The 24,554-nt window shown below is 30.3% G+C and overlaps 4 protein-coding genes across 20 annotated transcripts in view; 3 read left to right on the top strand and 1 right to left on the bottom strand.

Annotated features, from left to right (window-relative positions):
* Positions 1–2,445, top strand: part of LOC124956466 (cytospin-A-like) — a 34,250-nt gene extending 31,805 nt beyond the window's left edge. For 7 of the 9 annotated variants that reach the window (XM_047512339.1, XM_047512331.1, XM_047512302.1 and 4 more), the window contains 4 exons: positions 317–529; positions 606–779; positions 1,417–1,802; positions 2,003–2,445. In XM_047512339.1, coding sequence (XP_047368295.1) covers positions 317–529; positions 606–779; positions 1,417–1,802; positions 2,003–2,092 — 863 coding nt within the window. In that variant the 3' untranslated portion in view covers positions 2,093–2,445. The remainder of the gene's footprint in view (positions 1–316; positions 530–605; positions 780–1,416; positions 1,803–2,002) is intronic. The other 2 variants (XM_047512321.1, XM_047512372.1) reach the window with 1 other exon arrangement.
* Positions 2,446–3,136: 691 nt separating this feature from the next.
* LOC124956522 (histone deacetylase 3) lies at positions 3,137–5,280 on the bottom strand. The gene has a single exon (XM_047512467.1). It carries the CDS (start codon positions 4,759–4,761, stop codon positions 3,460–3,462), a length of 1,302 nt encoding a protein of 433 aa, XP_047368423.1. The 5' UTR covers positions 4,762–5,280; the 3' UTR covers positions 3,137–3,459.
* LOC124956574 lies at positions 5,212–6,997 on the top strand. The gene is made up of 3 exons (XM_047512553.1): positions 5,212–5,512; positions 5,608–5,958; positions 6,100–6,997. Exons 1-3 carry the CDS (start codon positions 5,498–5,500, stop codon positions 6,376–6,378), a joined length of 645 nt encoding a protein of 214 aa, XP_047368509.1. The 5' UTR covers positions 5,212–5,497; the 3' UTR covers positions 6,379–6,997.
* Positions 6,998–8,553: 1,556 nt separating this feature from the next.
* The window catches only part of LOC124956531 (sex-lethal homolog), a 25,693-nt gene continuing 9,692 nt past the window's right edge, over positions 8,554–24,554 (top strand). The window contains exons 1-6 of one of the 9 annotated variants that reach the window (XM_047512525.1): positions 8,554–8,976; positions 11,872–12,187; positions 12,272–12,447; positions 12,570–12,683; positions 13,305–13,465; positions 22,129–22,410. In XM_047512525.1, coding sequence (XP_047368481.1) covers positions 11,984–12,187; positions 12,272–12,447; positions 12,570–12,683; positions 13,305–13,465; positions 22,129–22,410 — 937 coding nt within the window. In that variant the 5' untranslated portion in view covers positions 8,554–8,976; positions 11,872–11,983. The other 8 variants (XM_047512517.1, XM_047512476.1, XM_047512486.1 and 5 more) reach the window with 8 other exon arrangements.

The following is a 24,554-nucleotide window of genomic DNA, read 5'->3' as shown; positions in this document are numbered from 1 at the left end:
TTCGATCCATCTATTGTTGTTTAGCTTTTTGTGTTTTGAATTATTATGTTTTGAAGAATATTTGCTTTATGTTTTTATCCCTCACAAAAAAATTTTTTTAGGTGTTTTGGGATTTATTAAAAAAAAAAAATGATACAATTTTATTAATTTTTTTATTTTATTTTATTTTATTTTATTTTATTTTATTTTTTTCCCCCCACAGACAATTTATTATTTGCGCTTTATATTATTTCATACATATATTTGTTTTGCTTGTTGCTTTGTTTTGTTGAATTAAATTTGAAACATGTTGTAATTGATGAATATTTTTGAATAGATCCGATCGATTTTTCAGCAAATCAAAAAGTTGTACAACAACCACCTGCAAGGCCAGCGAGTACACCAACGGAAACGCAACAATGTGTTTTAACAAGTGTACAACAGGAAATGGCTGCACGACGAAAGGCTAATATTTCGCGCCAAGATTCCAGATTATCTGTTAAATGTTTAATAGAAAGTATTGAAAATGCTACAAAACAAGCTAAAGCTGGTATATTTAATATATGTTGTTTATATTATTTCTATTATTCTCACACACATTGCTCATATTATTTATTTTTTATTAGGACCGGGAAGTCGTAGCAGTTCAACATCCTCTTTGAATTCTATAGGAACAAATGATATAATGACACTGAAATCTCCTCTCAGAGATCAACAACAAATAAACAATTTAATCTGTACATCAAATTCACCAAATAATAATAAAACACAGGCGGCAATAAATAGGAAACCATTAACAGGTAATTTACTATACAAGTCCTATTATAGTGGGCATAAGTTGCTTTTTAATTCATAAAATTGCTTTCATTACATAATCTAATACTTATCTCATGCTTTTCTGAATCCTCTTTTATATATTATTCATAACTTGTGTGTTTAGATAATATTTAGAAAATTGAAACTTTTTTTTTATATGTATCAGTAGTCATTTGAAAAATATAAATCTTTAGGATTTAAATCCTAATCATAGAGGATTTGGCTTTATATGTTACTTAAGCTGCAGATGATAACCTTTAGTTGAAAAAAAAAAAAAAAATAAAAAAAAAAAAAGAAGACACGCATATCTCATTTTTTTCTGCGCTTGAATATATCACGTAATCGCATGTCTATCACTCATTATTTTCATATAAATAAAGGTGATTTGATCATTATTTATGTTGTCATTTCCTGTATTGTTTTATTGGTAGAATATAAAAATATTGGTATTTCATCGGAATCATTATATTCTGCATTCTATTATTTCAATTCTTTATCGCTTATATATATATATATATACATATATACATATCACATAAGATATAGCTTTGTTACATGTAACAAATAAAGTTTGATAAATTTACTTTACTCAGCCATCTTATCTTCCACTTCCTAAAACAGAAACAAAGTCAGCAGTACCCGTGGTTTTAAGTCCTGGTGAACTTTTGGATTCTGCTGCATTAAATGTCAAGGCTATTGATTTTGTTCGTCGAAATAGTGTGACAGATTTATCAGAACGTAAAGATCCTCTTTGTGGTTTGATCAAGAATGGTGGTTCTAAGAGAAATGCATTACTTAAATGGTGTCAAAACAAAACATTAGGCTATCGAAATATCGATATAACTAATTTTAGCAGCTCTTGGAACGATGGCTTAGCTCTTTGCGCTATTCTTCATTCTTATCTTCCATATAAAGTACCATATGATACTTTAACACCTGCTGAAAAACGAAAAAATTTTTCCATTGCATTCTCTGCTGCTGAAAGTGTTGGCATACCTACAACCTTGGTGAGTAAAACAAGTGTGCGTGTGTATGTGTGAGGTGCGTGCGAACGCACGCGCGTGCATACGTGTGTGTGTGTGTATGTGAATATATATATAAACAATATAAACAATATTGATTTATAATCAATGCAATGAGATAAAGAAAATGTAAGTATGTATTAATTGGGCGATTAGTAATAATTATAAATCTACTTTCTTCACAGAATATAGGAGAAATGTGTCAACTGGAAAGACCCGATTGGCAACAAGTCATGACATATGTGACTAGTATTTATAAACATTTTGAAACATAATCGTGGTCACTATCGAAGATTAAGCTATATCATTCTTCCCATTGAATCCTCTTACACTTATTTGAGTGATCAAGAACAACGGCATCTAGTCAACTAAATTCTGCAAGATACGATTTTATACAAATTTTTCATTATTGCTGGATTAGAGCACTGCCTATACTGTATATATAGCTTTATGTGAAAGGATCTATTGAAGCATACAGAGAATTCGATGGAAGACTACACACCAAATGGAATTGCTTTTATCATGAGACTGAAAACTTATTTACACATGTGTACGCATACATACTATGTATAGTAAAACCAAGAAATGGATATTTAAATCTGATGAAAGTATAAAACAAATACCTTTTATATATATATATATATATATATATATATATATATATATATATATATATATATATACACATATACATATATAAAAGGAAAGATATAGTATATAATTAAATGCAAACTTCACGACTTTCTATAATAAATATAACTATGCTTTGCAGTGTCTTTTTAGCAGAATTATGCTATACACATTGCAATATGGTATGCATTGCATATATGAAAATGCATGTTTACATAGTAGAGTCTTGCATATTTGCAAATAATAAATGTCAAGTATTTGCGTTCCTCATACTGTATTTTTGTACTTCGATTATTTTTCGAGATACTTTTGTAAAGTTTACGAACAATGTACAGAACTAAGCGCCTTAATTTAAGATATCTAATTTATTGCATTAGTCATGTTTAGTCTACTATAAAGCAAAGCAGCATATTATTAGAAGAGATTGTTTATGTTCTATTTTACTGAATGAGATAGGAAAAAAGATAATTAAAGGCTAAGTTCTCTGTGATATAGGAAGGTAGCCCCGATACAGAGATACAGACGTTATCGTTATTGCTCTTATTATTAGCGCTAATATTAATATCGTCCTTGTCGTCGTTGTTATATTAATATAGACAATATGCTGTCTGATATAAAACAATAAACTTGCCTGATATATGGATATTTAAAAAACTATATATATATATATATATTTTTTTTTAATTTTAAATATTATTTACGACAAAGAAAAATATCATTCATTTACGTAAAAGATGTAATTTAATCATTTTATAGTACAGTCGTTAGATAGCTAAAAATAAGTATATTAGATTGTATAATCAAAACAATATTTACAAAGAGACAATATGTGACTATATTGCAATATATGATAATCTGAAGTTTTTCAATTGTTACAATTGACTTTATTTAGTATATTTATTGTAACTGATTATATGAATCTTATGTGATCGATTTAAAAAAATCAACAACCATCAGAGAGTTGAAGTTATCATTTTTATTCATTTGAAAAATTCGATTTCTTTTGTCTTCATCATGTTTCGCTCACATCCATTTTATCTTGATCTTTATCACCTGAATAATATTCATTAGCTGGCTCAATAATTTTATCCGTGTCTTGTACATTTTGTCTCGAATCAGGATCTGGTTCTGGTTGCCTCTCTTCTTCTGGCGGTAATGCATCACATGGAACGTCTTGCATTTGAACACTTGGCGAATGTTGTATCATTTTTAAATTATCATAAACATGTCTAGTTATTGCCTCTAAATACTGTTTACTATTTGCATTATCTTGTCTAGTGACAACTTCAGGATGCAATGTAAAGTCTGGTGCAAAATATTCTAAGTATTCAGTATAAGGTAATTCATTGCTGATTTGTTCATCAACAAGTAATGATGTTTCATACGTCCAACAACGTGCCACATTACGAAGGGTATAACCACCTCCACCAACGGTAAGTAAAGGTACATGTAAGTCTCTAACAAATTTGACGCATTCTCCATGACCTTTTGTACTTAAACTGAAACATCCAAGCCTATCATTCGCTAATGAATCTGCTCCACATTGTAATACAATTGCAGTTGGTTGGAAGAACTCCATTACATGTGAAATAACAGGTTTGAATACTTGTACATACGATGTATCATCTATACCTTCTTTCAATGGTACATTTACAGAATAATATCTACCACTCTCTGCTCCTATTTCATACATATCTCCTGTCCCAGGAAAGAAATAATTGCCATACTTGTGAAAAGAAACTGTCATAACTCTGTCAGTAAGATAAAATGCTTCTTGTACACCATCTCCATGATGTACGTCAATATCTATATATAATACTCTAGCATGATATTTTAATAATTCTAAAATAGCAATTACAATATCATTTATATAACAAAAGCCTGAAGCTTCAAATTTTTTAGCATGGTGTAAACCTCCGCTCCAATTGATTGCAATGTCACAGCAATTATTATTTAATTTTGTTGCTCCTTCTAAAGATGCCCCAGTATACATAGAACAAAAATCAAATAGTCCTTCAAAAACAGGACAGTCATCTCCCACGTTAAAGTGACTAAGATATTTTGTATATCCTTGTAAATTTTGTGGCGTTACTCTTTGTAAAAACTCCACATATTCGTCAGAATGAAACCGGCACATATCGTGAGTGCTCGCACGATAAGGACGATAAATTTGCATCTTTTTATGTAAACCATAATTAAGGACTAAACTATGAATTACAGACAATCTATGAGGTTTCATTGGGTGTCCAGGACCATAGTGAAAGTTTCCCACATCCGGATTATAAAAATATGATACTTTCTTATTGTAACTCATTTTGAGGTTATATATTTAATTTCGTATTATTTAGGCGCTTATTATAGCGGACACTTCTTATTTCATGCGTTTAATGTAATAAGAAAAATATTGATATCCTTATTACGAAATGTCATTACCACTTTATAAAAATATACATTCCAATTGTTCATAATATCCACTGTTTATTCACTAAAACACATACGTATTTTGATCTTAAACTTTAATCTTAAATCAAAAACGCAATACATTGCACATTAAACTACGTAAATGGTCACTATAATATAAATTATCAAAGGAAAATATAATTCTTTGATATCTTAAATATTCGTTGTATTTGTCGTGTGTATAAATTTTGTGACATCTTGTTGTTCCAATTGCAAATGTAAATAGCAACGAACAGCGATCTCTCGCTGTTGAGATGAGAGAGCTAGCGCCATCTTATTAAACTTGACTTTCGATTACTCGAGAAAGCGGAAAATTCAATACAATATCGACCGTAAGAGATCTCTCTAATCGTGAAAATATATTTAATAATCGAATAAATAAATATAACAATGAATAAAAAGTAGGTAAATAAAGTACAATATATATGAAAAAGTTAAGAAAATATATGTTAAAACGAACTACTTTTTTTGTACTTTCGAGATATGCGAGAATTGTATCGAGGTACAAATACATAGTGTGCATCTATTCGTATTTTGTCAGTAGCAACGGTTAGCAACGAGCACTGACGACGCTTCGTTTCGGAAAGAGAATGTGGATGTTCAAAGTATACGTCGTGACAGCTACATATATTAATCAAATCATTAGTGAAATAATATTCTGATTTAACTGAGGAAAATAACATTTTCAATTTAATTCAAGGAGGAATATAACGAAACAAAAGAAAATTTAAATATCTCTAAGATGCGTCCTGATTCGCGTAGCGTCTCGTTCACGTTCCATCGTGAAGTTTTAAGTGTCAGAAATTCACCGGAATTGATACGTACTTCCAAAAATTTAAGACAACGTCTTCAAGATCGTTTCGACAAAGAAAAATCTAATGAGTCTTCCAAACAGAAAGCTACTAAAGAGAAAGATATCACGGAACGTGGTTGGAACAATTTGAGTCTTGGAAATGTATCTGCTGATTCTAGACGTGCTCTACGAAATGGAGCAGAAAAATTATCCAAAACCATATCAACAGTAAGAACAACGTTTGGTACAATTTCACAGGTTAGTACATTATGTATATATATATATATATATATATATATATATATATATATATATATATATGTGTATATATATATATGTATAAATATATTTTTTTGTACATAGATTGATTATAATATTTATTGATTTCTTATTATATAGAAATTTAGAAGCTCAACACGAAGACGTCAGAGATTGGAAGAACAACAGTCTCCTGGCAGCAATAATAAAATACAAACTCCTCAATCACGCTCACGTCAATTATTAGGACGTACACCAACTAAATTATACAGTCCTTTTGGTATTGAATCTCCTAAGCGTGGTTGGAATAAAGAGAATGATGTTACGACGGTACAAGAGTCACCAGAAAATCATTCACGTCAAATACAATGCAGGCCCTTCAGCTTTGTAAGAGCCAAAGGATTCTCTGTGCTAAGATAAAGCATTATTTTTGGGGCTCTTGTGTTATAATTTCTTTGTCTTCTAAGAAATACATCAAGAAACGCACATTTAGTACAACTAAGCACTTAATTTATTTTATTCTAATGAATAACGATGCAGCTATTTATCTATTCTATCATTATGCTAATAATCATTTTACAATGGGAATTAATATTATTTAATACCTATTCAAACATGTTCATTATTTTCATCCTTTTATTCTGAGATATTTTATAGAAGAATATTTCTACTTTTTTATATGTATTTATAATGATTACGCTTGCAATGTGAGATAAAAATAGAAATAGATTGCAATCTTTTTATTAAAATAACATTTATTAATCACAATCTCCTTAAAATTAAGTTATTTAAATGGATCATTAAGATCAAAATTTACATCTGGTACAAATATTCATCTGTTTTTAATGTTTTCAACATTTTGCCATTATTTTCATTTTATAGAAAGCAAATTCATTTAACCATAACATCAAGATATAAGAATTTGTAAATCACATGAACAAAAATCACAATCAGTTTGTATTTGTGACACTAATAAGCACTTAATACAAATGTTCTATATGTATGAACATAGAACACTTGTTAGATTGATTCAAATAAAGAATTGGAAAGAAATTTTATTGAAATGTAAATAATTTTTTTTTTTTTTTTTTTAAGGAACAATATACATATACATATAATGAGCGAATCAGCATAATAACAATCAAAAACATATTTTATCGTGTCGTTTATAACCAATGCACACATGCGCATCATTCGACGCAGTCGTAAAAGAGCTCTCGACCAAAATGCGACATCGAGGTATTCTAAAAGTGAGAGAAAGAAAGAGAAAGAGAGAGAGAGAAAATCACCTCAATTACTAATCAAATACATAACATCTTTTAATTCTTTTAACAATGGGAATCGGCCAATTTTTTATAATGAAAAAATTAAAATAATAAAATCTGGGAGACACATAATGACTCTAACAAATTTTGAGTAGAAATAATATTAATGTATCAAGTATTTCGTTAAATTTTCTTATTTATGTATATATACAAACATTTTCTTTTAATTAAAAAATTTAAAAAAATTTTTATATTACCGATCAAAACGAATGGTAACCATCTTGTAACTTGAAACAATTTATTAATTATTTTTTTCCAAGTTCAAACATTTATGATTGATATATTTATCGTTAACATAGATGATGTTATTCTTAACAAAAAAAAAAAAATATTTATATATATAAACTAAAAACGTAGTATGGAATATGTAAACTTAGATTTTCGAAAGCACTATTCGATATCTATGAATAGCTAATGCATATAAAGGTGTATAGAAGGACGATAGCGTCGTCATAGCGCAATGCGGAGATCCGAGATATACATACATGTATGTATGATACTTTTCTAGATTCCTTTAACAATTATTGATATTATCATTCGAGAATTCTTTTTATTTATATTCTAGTAATTCGTTATTTCTTTTCTTTTTATAAATTTTGCACTGAGTATTTAACGATGATTACATCCTCTGTTCGTTTATATTATATCATATATATATATATATATGTATATATATATATATATATATATATATATACATATACACATATACATATTATATATTTATATTATATATATGTGTCTGTACATGTATATATGTATGTGTGTATAAGCTTAGAGTGTAATAATATGCAAGAAAACCAATGAAAGTGTAAAGTTATTTTTACGATATAGAGTATTACTTGTTAATGGAACGGTTCTTCGATAAATTATGTGTCAAAGCTTAGATTAAAATTTATAAATGTATTTCTTACAAAGTACATGACTTCATTTAATCTATTGTTAATACTATATGATATTCCTCTAAAAGATAAGTTCGAAACGATGAAATAATAGTAGTTGAAAGAATCAAAAGATAAAAAAGAAAAGAATACAATATGATCGAAGATTTGAAGTTTTCTTAATAGTATAAATACATACATACATGCATGCATGCATACATACATACATACATATTATATATATGTACATATATATACATATGTAATAATTCAAATATTTAGATTTAGATTATGGTTAGGAAAATTTATTGTTGGTACGATACGTACGATACGATAATCAATATCGTTAATCCTATCGATCTTTTTCATCGATAATAAATTATTTATCGTATATGGTATGATATCAATGCAATCAGTTCGTTAATGACAATATTTAAATATTAAGAGCACGTCCAATTCGTCTTACTATCGATAAGTAGAAATGCATTAGTATGTTATATATTATTTTTAAATAAGTTTTAGGAGAATACGTAATTTTCGATATACGATCGATCTGAAACAGTTTCTTTTTATTACTATGCGCAGTTGTTGCTCGAGCGACCTTGTGTAATATGAAACAAAAGACGATGGATGCAATGACTGTCGTCCATTACGAACACGATACATACAGCTTCCTCGTTTCTTCATTTTCACAAAAATATTAATTGATAAAAGACGAAGCATTAGGGAACTAATTAAATAGGTGAATAATATACAAAGTGTGAAGCGATTATTGCAATGATCGCTGTTTTTTCCTGGAGCATAATATCAAGGTATGTTTTTTGGGTTAGGCTAGATATAGAATGTAAAAAAAAAAAAAAAAAAAAAAAAAACGAAAAAAGTCAAAATTAATTTTATCTTAGCAGTAACAGAGAATATGTGGGAAGTGTACAAAGAGTATCATGTTGATTATTTAATTTTTTTTTCTCATTACTATCATTTATACCGTTTCATATGTATGTATAGCGTTTGTATATAAGAATTTGTGTTCATAAAAATTCCAATTCGTAACTTTGATATAAAATGAGGAATTTTTTAATGATCTTATTATCTTATTATCTTATTTTATGAAAGAGTTTAGAAAAATTTTTCGTAAAAACATTACAAATCCCAATCATATTTCTAGATATTCTTTTACTCTCGACGTTCCTTGATTTTTAATTCTTTTATAAATATAGATCCTACCAAAATAACAACGATGTTAAAATATGAAGGTCGTCTTGTATATCTTGCCAATCGAAATTAAAAATTTATTGTACTTCCATGATGATTGGCCAACATTCAAAAAACATCCATGTCCGTGTTTCATAATTGGCCCTAAATCTCGTGTACTGATAGAAAAATACATAGTTTATGCTACTCTATAAAATCGAATAAAATAAATCGAGGGACGTTGACGACAAATATAAATTTTTAATATCTATCGTTGGTCGATATAATGCTCGGTAACAAAAGCAAAAAAAAAGAAAAAATGGAAGAAAGAAAAAAAATTGGGGAAACGATTCGTTGCGTCGCGTTCCATTTATTACAAGATCCGCCTGGTGGTGTACGTAATAAGGTCTAGAAAATTGGCAGGAGGTCCAAACGATATACATATAAATGCGTTAGTAGAATTTTAGGCGGGATGGTTTTCATCGGGTTTACCCCCTCTATATGTTTCATGGAGAATTGCCGCAAGACGGCGCGCGATTGGTCGCACGCATGCGTTAGTAGCATTGATGGTATCACGTGCAGTAGAGTGGGGAGATATAGATGGTAGCAGTTAGTAGGACCGCGTGCCGCAAGAGGGTGTTGTAGGAGCAAGCGAGGAAGCGAGAAAGAGGTAGGTCAGGGCTGGGCTCAGTGTAGGCTCGGTGCGTTCACGTACGCGCGTTGCTTTACATTGTCTTTTGAGCGTCCGCGCGTGCTGCATCATTTCATTCCGAGTGTCTTTTTGGAGCTATTTTATATTATCTTTCTCTCTTCTTTTCCTTCTCTTTCACTCTTAATCTCTCTCAGTTTCTTTCTTTCTTTTCTTTCTCTCTCTCTCTCTCTTTTTCTCTCTCTCTCTCTCTCTCTGTCTCTCTCTCTCTCTATCTCTCTCTTTCTCCCTCCATCCTTCTCTCTTCCGTTTCCGTGCTATCTCTATTCATCGTAACGTTTACGACCGTGGTGCGCGGGGACGACGAGAGTGCGTGGAGAAGAAAACGCGGTAGTTATACTTATAAAATTCGCGTGAACCGATAATTTTTCGACGCGTGTTTCTACAATGGTGAAAGGCGCTTACATAATTGTACGCGAGCGCTAAGTTGTATTCTCTTGGAAATACGCGTGTGCGTGATACAAGTGAGCGTGCGCTGCTTTGGACGGATCGTCTACCACTATCCACCACTGTTTCGTGCTTCTTTGCGAGTGGCGAAACCTTTAGCATCTTACTCGCTCTTCTCCTTCGCTCCCTCTATCGTTTCAACGGTGCTCCATTTTCGTGGTATGTATATCTCTCTCTCTTTCTCTTTCTCTCTCTTTCTTTCTTTCTTTCTTTCTTTCTCTCTCTCTCTCTCTCTCTCTCTCTTTCTCTCTCTCTCTCTCTCTCTCTCTCTCTCTCTCTCTCTCTTTTACACACAAGACACACATTCACTTTGTTCCCTCTTCCTCTATGCGTCACAATCCCGCGCTCTTCTTCCCTCCTTTCATCCCCCTTCATTGCCCTTTCCCCCTCTTTCTCTTTCCATCCTCCTGACAGCTTGGTCGATTCACGAATTCGCCGGGCCATTCGCTTTTCCCGGGGTTCGTCGGAATAAGGGCAAAGAATTATATTGTAAACAATTCTTCCTTCAATTATAACCTATAAAATCATAACGGCAAGACGCTTATTTTAAACGTATAAGGATTTGTTCGGTGATTCGTAAACGTCGGTAAAGCGCCCCTCGATAAGCTTCCGTTTTCTCGGACTTGTCCCTTTCCTTCCTGTTTTCTTTCATAATGAAAATTTATACGTTACAAATTTTTTATAAGTCAAACACACGAGCGCGAGCAAACTTCATAAATATTACGAGTGAGTTTGTTTTAGTTCATTCAACAATATAGTTCGGAATAGTTAACGTTACACGAGAGCATTGTTGTTAAATAATATCGATTCGATAATAGTTACGCTTCATAAGACTCCACAAACTATGTTAACCGTGCTTCTTCTTCATGCTTGAATTATAACCGTTCCAAGCCCTTTCTGAGGATTGCAGAATAATAATTTCTTTATTTTATCATTTAATAATTATAAGTTATATAAGTTATATGAAAAATATGATCAAAATTTATAAAAGTTATAAAGGGTTTATTTACGAGACGATTTAGTTCATTTTTATTATTAATAATGGAAGTTTTAACTTATCTCTGTATGTACATACTTTACAAGGAACGTGCAATATATTTTGGGCTTCTTTTTTCATTTATGCCAGTTAATTCTGTTTGGTCCTTACTTGCCTTTGTTTTTTGTTTCTTGTACACAGGTCTGCCATCATACATATGCACATTTATTTTCTATTTATTTTAAATTACTTAAGAAAGTGAAAACATTCAAGGGCACAGACCGATCGACGATCATGGCATTGCACGGGGAAGACGTAGTAATGAATTTGTTTATATTTTTTGTATTTGCCGACCCCGTCGATGGTTTCACTGGGCTAAATCAGTCGGAGTACACAGCAATCCCAACCAGGAAATTTGGAATTGGTAGTGTTGCTCTGACAGTGACGTCTGAACCAAGTCCTAAACCAAGGTGAAGATTTTGGACAGTATAACAAAATGACCGATCAGCTAGAACAGCAGCAGCAGCAGCAGCAGCAGCAGCAGCAGCAACAATCGCAACAGCAGACCAAAGGCAATGACGAGCCGCGGACAAATTTGATTATCAACTATCTTCCACAAAGTATGACGGAGAAGGATCTCTACAGCTTATTTGTGACGATAGGACCTGTTGAATCATGTCGTGTCATGAAAGATTACAAAGTATGTCAAGTAGTTATACATTTGCATAAATCATTCTCAAAGTGTTAAACTTTAATATAAATATTTGATTTTTTACTCTTATAGACCGGATACAGCTATGGTTTTGGCTTTGTAAATTATACAAAGGCTGAAGATGCTATTACTGCTATAAACACATTAAATGGTCTTCAAGTACAAAATAAGCGGTTAAAGGTATCCTTTGCACGTCCTTCTGGAGAAGAGATAAAAGAAACAAATCTCTATGTGACTAATTTACCAAGGTATGTTTCAAATGCACAAATTATATTTCAATTAGTTTCAAGTAGTAATAATAGTTATTGAATTGTAAAAAAGATACGAACTTGTTCTTAGTTTAATATTTTTTAATTTTTTTTTCTCACAGAAATATAACGGAAAGTCAAATCGATGATATATTTAGCAAATTTGGGAATATAGTGCAAAAAAATATTTTGAAGGATAAATTGACTGGCTTACCAAGAGGTGTAGCCTTTGTAAGGTGAGTTAATGAGTTAATACATGAAAATTATATACTATAAATTATAGCATTAATATATACTATCTACCATTACTTAACTTATTGGAAAAAATCTGTTTATGCAATATAAGTCAACTTTTATAATGCATATGTGAATTTGATAATATAGAAAATTGGATCTTATTCAAGAGTAACAGCTGTTTGAAATGAGACTAATTGTATCATTATGCAACCTAAGTTCGTACATAATACACATTTATTTACTATACATAAGATATTTTCTGCCAAAGTATTTTTATACGATTTTTGGCTTGACCACTATAATTTCAATTTTATGTCTTTACGATTGACCTAGTTAACTGTTGAGATACATATAACTGAAAATTCAGGTTGTATAGAATAGCTTTGTTGTTGAAAATAGTATCAAAAGTATGTCACTAACTGAATATAGACTGAATATAGAATACCATTAATGATTTCCTTACATAAGAGTAATTACTAAGAAGTTCATTAGCTAATATATTTTTTATGAAAGTTATTTACATAGAAGATTTTAAAGATATTTGTAAATTCCACTGGAAATTTAATTGAGCTTAAGCAAATAAAATTAATTTTATTGATGATATGATTCTGTTTTCAAAGATTTGACAAACGTGAAGAAGCACAAGAAGCAATTGCACAGCTTCATGGTACAATTCCAGAAGGTGGTTCAGAAAGACTCAGTGTAAAGATCGCGGAAGAACATGGAAAACAGAAAGCAGCATATTATGCAGGTTGGCAGGCTGGATATAATCAAAGTCGAGGTAAGTAGTTGAAAATTAATTTATATTATATTTATATGCCTTAGTTTTAGTATTATTCTGACAGTAGAAATACTAAATAATAAATATAATCGCGAAATGTAATATTATACGAATTAATGGAGAAAAATACGGAGTAATTGTAGTAATATTTTTATTGTCAGAGGTGCTTTGCATTGCGCTTGACACTTTTTCTGATTAATGAAGCATGAATGACTGCATCATATAGTATAACTATGGGAAAAGCAATTCCTATCCTCTTGGTGTGGTTCAGTTATTTCATAATATAAATATATTGATATTTCTTACATATTGTAAGACTTTCATAGGTTGTTGCATTTAATATCTTACATACTTTTCAAATATGAATGTATATAACCCATTTTTTATTAACATTCATTAATTACTATTTTTTGATCATTATTACTATTTTATGTATTACTTTCGTATTATTAAAGTGTGTTAAGCCACCTTTTAACTATCTTCTAAGCCAAAATTCTATCTAATTTACGAAATAAAAGTAAAATTGCTTCTTACTAGATCGATAATTAAGTATTTAAGATTTTTTGCAAATCCTATCTTTATACATACATATATATATATACATACATATATATATATATACGTACACACACATATATATATATATATATATATGCACATATATTAGCATACAATTTTATATGTGTGCATTACTGTAGATACAATATCTAATACTTTAATGTTTTGCCAGATAAGATGGCTGCCTGTAGATCAGACTTCAACGATTTATCGCACTAGTCCCTTTTACATGGAAAAGTGTTCTTTATAATTCTATCATGCGCAATATACTGCAGCAATTTTTGCCATAGCCGAAATTTTATTCGGGTATTTTTTCTATCAGTTTCTAATAATAGTGTGCATGATTTAGTGTGAAATATGTTTCCTATAAGTGTTTATTATGCACTATAAAAAAAGTATGTTTCTATCTCATCAGTAATATAAAAGAAAAGAAAAAAAAACAGACAATAGTGTTGTGGATTAAATATCTTGTGTGTGATATAATGAAGACATAATTATTTTCTAAGTGATTATTACAATGTTAGTACGATTCCGTTCTATAGAATATTGTTAATAATTTTATCTTTGAAGAAATTATTCCTTATTATGATTTAAGTAATTTCGTCACAATTACATTTTATGTTAAACATAATGTTAAATTGTCTCGATGAAGGAACATAGATTTAGTTCTATTTATATTATATCTTAATTCTTTTCATATATATACACATATATATATGAAATATATATACATATATATAAATATATATATATAATTTCTTTTGTATTACAATTTATGTTCAAATACCCATACATTATTTTTGTTATCAAATTCCAAACGGTCAAAGTACACTTTTGTTATAAATATAATAGTTAATACAATTTTGTATATTTATTAAACCCATTCCTATTAATCTTAAGTGCGCATTGCGTGCGTATGATATTGGAACAAACGTTATATATCGAAAAAATTGCGCGAAAAAAAAACACAGAAAAGAGTGAGTTTGAAATATTAAAAATAATTATATACGATAGTATATATGAAATTTATTATAATTTAATTATCATAAACATATGTATCTATATCAATACTGTCACTCGTGATAGTTTTATTTAATACATATAATTCTATAATTAGAAATATATCAGTCTACCAAATTGCCTGCTATTTATTTGTAATATGCATATGCTAATTTATGATAATTGGGCTGTGACTGCATCGGTGAGAAGCCCGCTTGATTATAATTCTAAGTGCATGGCTGTGTCTTGTATCGAACAATTAAGGTCTTTGAATCATTCGAGTAAAAAATATTCATTTAATGTTTCATTTTTATTTCTATGCTTACCAATCTACAAAGGAGAGCGCCTATATCCAACCAGGAATAAATATCAGCGCTATGACCACTATCTTTATCAAAGATTATAAACGTGTTTAATTTTGTTGAAATCTTCTCATATATATGCTTCATTATTACTTGCAGTTGTTATTGCGAATTTTTATGGAATTTAAAATATAAAAAGAAATATTAATTGTTTGTAACGTTTTATGAAACCGGTAAAAGTGATTTCTAAATATTCATATATATATATATACATAGAAAAAGGAAAAAAAAAAAAACAAAAATATTGATAACTTAAGTGTTGCTCTTATTATTCCAGATGAACTGAAATTATATACACAATATTATTTATCTATAATAAATTGTTAATTTTTAAACTTCAACTATAATAAATATTGATATAGGAATTGCATTAAAGAAAAAAAAAAAAATAAAATAAAATAAAAAAAAAAAAAAAAAAAAAAATAAAAATACAAAAGTAAAAAAAAAAAATAAATAAAATAAAAAAGATACAAAAAAACATTTAATCAAACTTTAGAAAATTATTAGTTGCTGAAATAGTTGCGCGCGCGAGACATAATTTAATACAAGTATTGAAGTTTAATGAAACAGTAAAAAAAAATTGCACTTGCACAAATGATAACTAATAAGTTAACACAATTTTATCGGCAATTATATTTTTGTCACATCGTTCTGTAAGTTAATAGATAATATCATCTTTATATATATATATATATATTTTTTTTTTTTTTTTTTTTTTTTTTTTTTTTTTTTTGAAGCTTTTGCTAATCGCACAACCCAGCAGACGCTCATAAAATTCGACATAATGCGAATGCCATATATATAATAATTTTCAAAGTTCATGATTAAACTGTAATTGCGATTAAACGACACAGCATGCTCTTCAAATATGCACAACATGTATTAATGAAAGAAAGAAACAGACAAACAACCAAAAAATCCAGAAATATTATTGTGAATGCCGTTATTAACAATCGTGCTATTTCTTTTTTTTTTTTTTTTTTTGTTTTTTCATTTCCTTGATTTATATTGCACATATATATAAATGTATAACAGTCTGAGACAGCCTCTCGCAATTCTTATTTTTATGACATTATGCTACATTTAAACAAAAACGAAAAGATAAAAAGAAAAGAAAGAAGAAAAAAATATGGAATATGCGTTATCATTTAAAAATATAAGAAAATTTGAAATGATCATATGAACAGATCTATAGATCTTTCGAGACTTATAGATTACAAATGCACAAATTACAACATCTATACACGATCAGCTGTTTTTGATATGAAAGAATGCAATTTAATATACCAATTAATCTCAACGATATTATTCGATAAACTTATGTAACGTCTATGTAACAGTGTCATCGTAGTGCGATCAATCAAATTGCGAAAACTTTCGCTAATAATAATAATAATAATAATAATAATAATAATAATAATAATAATAATAATAATAATAATAATAATAACAATAACAATAACAACAATAGAGACCTTTTTGGAAGATTTTCTTCTTACTCTACTAGTCGTTTCAAACGTTTTAACGAACACCATGTTTCTAAGCATAAATGTTGTACGGTTTATCGTTACGATCCACGATTCCAATGTTATCAGATTATTATAGTTAGAAGTATGATTAAATTTGCATCTAAAATGTGTGTGTATGTGCGTGCGTGCGTGCGTGCGTGCGTGTGTGTATGTGTATTTTATATATATATATATATATATATATATACACATACACACAAAATATATTTAACACTTTCTCCTCTAATAATAACCAATTTTAACATGATCTATTTACCGAGAAGATATTGGACAATGATTCAACGATTCGTCTTTTGCGAAATTCCACGAATCTCACCGTAATTAAAAGATATATTACGTATATATGTAATGTATGTATATCTTGCGAGATATTGAAGCTATTGTCGGATGTACTTTATTGGATAAATAATCACTAAACGATGTGCGTGCATGTATGTATGTTTATGTGTGTACGTATGTACGTGTACGTTAGAACAGTTTATCATAAAACTCAGGATATTAATGATAGAACATTTTTCTTTTTTATGTTTTCTTATTTTTTTTTTTCTTCATATATTCCACCATTAAAGTAGTATCATCCAAATGCGAGATTCGTTGTTAATGAAATTGAAAAGAGAAAAGAAAAACAAAAAACAAAAAAAAAAAAAGAAAGAAAAAAGGTGAATAGATAGCAGTTATTTTTCTGTCGATTGTTTTAAAAAAATGGATATTAATTACTCGCATTTTTCTTGTTACCGATTATTGTCCTATTAATCGATATATTTAACGACCGATCAAATTATTATTAAAGCTTGGGTTCGCAATAAGTGAATCACGAATCTAAGAAAAAATATATGTACGTATGTGTATCTTATTCGACTTTGACAATCGTCCATTTTTTTACTTGAAATTAGAAATACATATATTCGGTATTGCTCGTGGTAGTAATATATATCATCTTCTAGATATCGGCTGATCGAGAGATAGAGAGACAGAGAGAGAGAGAGAGAGAGAGAGAGAGAGAGAGAGAGAGAGAGAGAGAGAGAGAGAGAGAGAGAGAGAGAGACGTTGAAAATCTCACGATGCATCGTGTTGTTTTCAATGTAATACGATCCAATTTATTCAGACGGAGATCATTATACAGATTGAATTGTGTAACGTTATCACGCGTTGTTGGAATACAGAAAATTGATTGCATATACATAAATATTTTTATAAGTTAGTAATTCTCAACATGGAATACTCTGTAAAATTTTGTGGAGTACGCTGTGAAAGTATACGTACATTAAATACAAAATTTAATGTCTATCGTACATATATGTTTTATTTCATTCCTATTGTTATACTATAATTATAATCTTATTTATATGTACAAGTGGTATGCCACCAGTTACATACACATTTCCAGGTTATAAAAGGTTGAGAATCACTGCGATAGATTATTCTTTTCTTTTCGAATGAACGTAATTTATGAATAAGTCTAAATACAAATAAATTGTATATGTGCGATGAAAGTAATATAAGTCACATTGTATGGTTCACTCTGTATAAATGATTAAAATTATTGGATCATAAGAGATAGGGGGGAAGAAAAGGGGAGGGAGGGAGAGAGAGAGAGAGAGAGAGAGAGAGAGAGAGAGAGAGAGAGAGAGAGAGAGAGAGAGAGAAAGAGAAAGAGCCGAAGCTTTTAGGAATTTAATATTGCGAATGCCCTGGTATTTGACGCACTTCCATAACTCTGTTGTGTGCGATTTGTAATTACATTTATTAAGATCTTTGTAATATGTAATATATGTACACGTGTACACGTGATTTCTTTCTTTTTACTTTTGATCGTTTTTCTACGTTTATTATTATTATTGTTGTTGTTATCGCATAAGGCGAAGCTTGAAATTTTACGTCGTCGGCTACATCCGCAGGAAAAGAGAAAAGAAGCAGACGAATCGATCGACGAAGGCACGATAGTCTAACGAAGATAAATTTTTCGTTATCGATCTTATATAGACCAAGTTATCTTAAGGGACATATACACGTGTCACTAAACTATTTAACGTGGTATATCTTGAATATTCATGAGTCGCATTTTCATTTATTATATGTGTGTGTATGTATGTATGTGTGTGTGTGTGTGTGTGTGTGTGTGTGTGTGTGTGTGTGTGTGTGTATCACATATATATATGTACACATATATATGCACACATATATATATGTACACATATATATATGCACGTAAATCAAAATTTTCTAAATGGATCAGAAGTTCTTAAATGATTTTTAAAAAATCAATTACACTTTTTCAAGACTTTTTAAGTTAGTCTTGTAATTTTACAAGCTAAGCTTGTATTTTACGATCTGAAAAAAAAATTAGCCTAAAATGTCTAGAAAAGAAGTAATTGATTTTTAAAATCATTTAAGAATTTTTGTTCCACCTAAGAACTTTTGACCAGACTGGTGTGTGTGTGTGTGTGTGTGTATATATATACATACATACATGCACGTTATTCTTTTGAAAATTAAAATGATGGATTTTTAATTGAAATAAATTTCTTCGAATAATAACATAAGTACGATACATTTTATTAAACTGTCGTGGAAAAAAAATGTCTCAGTTTCTTACTTGAAAGGAAGATATTTTTATGTTTAAATAAAAATGCGACACGCGAATTCGTACGATGTAACGGTAAACGAATGCTTTGTAAATAAGTTAACGGAAGTTACAGTTAGAGAGGATTCTAATTTTAAAGAGTTTTAAGTAGTAATTTGTAAGGTTTTTAAATGGGCTGATGGAGCTCGAGTGAAAATGATTATATTATCGAAGTCCGGTAGTGCTAACGATGGCTGTGATAAGAATAAGGATTAAAAAAAAAAAAAAAAATAAATAAAAAAAATAAAAAAGGGACTGTCGATAAAATACACACTTGTAAATTAAGAACTTGGTTTATAGTTGAATTTTGTTTAGATGCTCAATGTACGTTATGTATTTAATGCGTACGTAATTATTTACATACTTATATATGTAAGTTTCGTTTACTTAGTGTTTTAATCTATTACATTTATATGGATACGGTTCAGTTTGATTTAAGATGATATGCGATGAAGAAGAACATAATTTTAATAGTGTGCTGTTATTGCAAGAAAAAAGAAACAAATAACCAAAAAAAAAATGACAAATAGATGAACGCGTCTATAAAAATGCCTGCGACATTCTCAATAATATATTCAACATATTTTTCTCTTCTCTTCTCGCGTAACTCGATTATAAAAGATGAATGCTCTCTGCAAATCGATTTCGATTAGTAAAAATCTAGCGACTTGTGGTCATACGAGCGTAGCCTTACACACTAATTACACTCTGTTAAAAATAATTAATGAAAAAAAGAAAAAAAAAGAAAAAACATTACGTATAACAAATAAACGTACACGCGACATATGATAATTGATATTATGGCAAAAGCGAATGTGTGTATATTATATATTATTATACGTATATACATATGTGTGTACGTGTATATACACAGTTAGTTAAACCATATGTTGTGCGAATATTCCAATAGAAAATTCGTTGAATTATCGGAAGAAGAAAAGAAAAAAAAAAAAGAAAATGAATTGTATCGCATTTTGTACTGACGATTTTTCATTATCTTTTAATCGTTATTTGTGTCGTCTATGTATGTACTTAGTTACAATGCTTTTCGAACCCCATTAATCATCGCCACGATTTTTCTATAAACTATCTTCCTCTTACAAGCCAGAGACACGAAACCGATTTTTAAATCAGTATATTTTGATGTATATTACATAAGCTTTTTAATATACTTATTTTTTTTTTTCTATTCATATGAATGTTTAAAAAAGTTACACGGCAAGTAAGCTATACGTTTGCACGATGTTCGTCGATATACAAATTATAGTCTGTCTATTTATCTATCTATCTATCTATCTATCTATCTATCTATCTATCTATCTATCTATCTATCTATCTGTCTGTCTGTCTATTTATCCATCCATCTATCTATCTATCTGTCTATCTAGTTATCTATTGGATTGATAAATTTGCAAGGAAATAGAAAAACGGAAAAAATCGTCAATACAAAAATAATATACCTCGGATAAAATCGGCGCGCGAATTACGGGACGCGTCACTTCGTTCTTGAAATTCTCCTGTATAAGTATTATCTTATACCTTTCTTAATCCTTGTTGCTACAGTCACGAAGATTTTACGTGGATCTGTAGTCGCTCTCGTTAAATTTGATTAAAACATTAGAAAGAAAAATAATGGGACTTGTGCTTTATTATAACAAGACCACCTCCATCCCAATTTTATTTTCGATGCTTTTTAATGGATTACGAATAAGAAGGTCAAAGTGACGTAGGAAAGTGGATAGGAATTACTGAAATACATAAGTGTATTACATAAGGAAGCAAATCGATTAGATTTTCATACAAGGATGATATAGACGAGGAGGATAGGATGCATTGCATATAGAGATTGTTATTATCTCATTGTGCGTACTTTTCTTGATTAAAAATAAGAGATTTAAATAAAACACAAAATCTATCTTTCAGGAATCATCCACATTTTTAAATGTGAAAGATAAAATTTCGCACGCGTTCGCCTTTTTCTCTGTTATAATCCTTGTACATAGTACACATATATACACTCATGTATATATACATATGTTTCAATATGTATATAAACACACACACACACACACACACATATATATATATATATCTATATATATATATATATATATATTAGACGTAATGTAGAGCAAAAATTAGACGTAAGCCTTCTCGATAGCCAAGCGATCGTAGGAAGAAGGGAAGAAAACTGTCCCCCTCTTCCGTCCTCGGTCTCTGGTGTACGTAGGGTCATTGCATGTAAAATCGATCACTTTTTAGAGCAATGAGGAAGTAATGGAATTTTTGTTCGAATTCAAAATACGTTATTAACGAAAGTATGTATACGGTATATCTACATACATACATACATAAATAAATAATACATGTATTTAAAATGATTTTGAAACAAATGTTTTCGAAATACCGTTGCGTTGCAGTGCTTCGATTTTTGAAATGAAGAAGAATAAAATAACAAAAACAAAAAACAAAATAAGAAAGAAAATTATTGGAAAAGTTAACGTCAGAGACGAATAAAGTGAGCGATTTCACGTGGAGTGAGCCTGGAGAAGAGAGAGGAGGTGCGTTAACGAAGATTGGATGGTCTTTCAGGGGGAGGAAGCAGCGGCGGCAGCAGCGCAGGTGGAGGTGGTGGTGTAAGCGGGAGCCTCAGTAGCAGCGCGGGTGGAAGAGGACGAGGTGGCATCGGTGGACCGCCAGGAATCGGAATGGGTATTGGAGGTGGAGGAGGTGGCGGGCCAGGAATGCTTGGCAGAGTAGCCGGAGGGGGCTTTGGTCCACGCGGTGCTCATCATGGTGGCTTCATCGGAGGTGGAGGAGGACCTGGAGCAATGAGGATGGAGAAGCTACATCCGCATCGTTTCAATCCCATCGGTATGGGTGGTGGATACGTTCAGTCACACTTTTGGTGACCATCGAGGAACAAGAACGCGACGACGACGACGACGGCGACGACGACGGCGGCGATGACAGAGATGGCTGAGATGGCTATGCCATCCGCTTCAAGCATGACTGTCACTACGTCACTCTCTTTATCTCGCGCAGGACACCCTAACGAGGATCGATCTTCGTAAACTGCCGACGCGATACGAACTTTGTCATCTCGAGCGATCGTCGAGTACTCTCGAGGCTTTTTTTATCTTCCCTTTCTCATTCATTTTTTTGTCGTCTTCTTCGTGTTCTTATTCTTCTTCTTTTGCTTTGTCTTTCTGTCTTTCTGCCTTTCTTTTTTCTTTTTTTTTTTTCTTTCTTTTTTATTCTGTCAATGTCCAGAAACTATTGACTATTGCGCTACAAAGACACTAGTGCTTTTTCAAGCGCTTAATTTCTGGATCTATTTCCTTTCTCTTTTCTATTCTCTCTCTTTCTCTCTCTCTCTCTCTCTCTCTCTCTCTCTCTCTCTCACGTACACACACAACAGATATACACACACACACACAGAGTCCTCCATTCCTCGATAACTTAACGATCGCTCGAACATCCATTCCGCATGATCGGGGAATAATTGCGAGACGTAATTAGCGATGCATTGGATACGTTCCAAACTGTGTCAGTGCCCGCGTTAAATGTAGATAAGAAAAAAAAAACAACAAAAAGAAAAAGTAGGTGTTAAAATCCCGTTGCATAGCCCGTGCCGTGGTGTTTTAAAATGCACGTGTCCGCATTCGGGCTAAACTCGTTAAGTAAAAACTATAAAAAAAAAAAAAGAGTTCTATATACATGTTGTATATTTCATTTTAATGGTTCTGACTTTAAACTTTATCGGATGTTTCAATTTTAAGAAAAGTTTTATCGGAGTCAGCTTCAAGCGCAGAACGGTATTCCCTGATTCTATGCAACGTTGGATATCGATGGTATTTGCGATAAGGAAATCGAACCTATGATATAATGAAAATGCGGCCAACGCGAGAGATACGCGTTATTATTATTATTATTATTATTATTATTATTATTATTATTATTATTATTATTATTAATTATTATTATTAATTATATTATTATTATTATTATTATTATTATTATTATTATTATTATTATTATTATTATTATTAGGAAAGGAAACTCGATGTAAGATATTTTATATTCTTATCGGTTTAATGTCAGTACATATACAGATATATAAGACATATTACTTAACCTTATAAAATAACTTGCATCGAATCAACTTTCCTCGTTCCCGTTCGTATTAAATGAGCGCGCAGTAGTAAATGTGTTTTAACAGAATAACAAAATTATGCGTGAGGTATAGAAGAGGACGCGAGTGAAGGATTTACTTCAATATATAGAATGTTATTAATCTTATGACTCGTTTGCCGCGATTACGTGATACTTTTACCAAATTTTAATCACGTTTTAATATTAATGATAATCACTTATTTTAGCTATTCGTTCGAATTGGTTATTTTTAAATAATAACAAAGCGAAAGGGGGAAAAAAAGAAGAAGAAGAAGATAGACAAAAACCGTGTAAGAAAAATAGGGATGTGAAAGTTTTAGACGTAGATCATAGATTTTCATCTATTACGTTCGATGTTGTTGTTATTTTTTTTTTTTCTTTTTTTTTCTCCTTATTTTATTTCTTTTCTTTTTTTTTTTTTTTTAAATTGTAATCGAGAAACAGCAAAATTCTAATAAATTACTAAGTTTTTAGTTGATACCACCACTTATGCGATGTTTCAAATTTTTTTTATTTGTTTTTTTTTTTTTTTTTTTCTATTGTTATTATTATTATTATTATTATTATTATTATTATTATTATTACGCCTGAAAATTATTCACTAACGGACTGTGACATAAAAGTACAAAACTTCAATATTTACCATCGTTATCCTCGTGCACCGCGATACATGTAAATATTGGGAAAAACGTATTAATTGCGATATCTTATAGAAAATGAGACTGACTTTTTATATAGAGACAAATTTTACGCTAGTGTTCTGCGACGTATCGAAGTCACGTTTACGGTACCTTTGCTAACTGTAACGGACAGATTGCTCTTGTCTCTCTCTTCAATTTCGT

This window comes from Vespa velutina, chromosome 1, assembly GCF_912470025.1.
Source record: "Vespa velutina chromosome 1, iVesVel2.1, whole genome shotgun sequence".
Lineage (NCBI taxonomy): Eukaryota > Metazoa > Arthropoda > Insecta > Hymenoptera > Vespidae > Vespa > Vespa velutina.
This window is presented reverse-complemented; position numbering and strand designations above follow the sequence as displayed.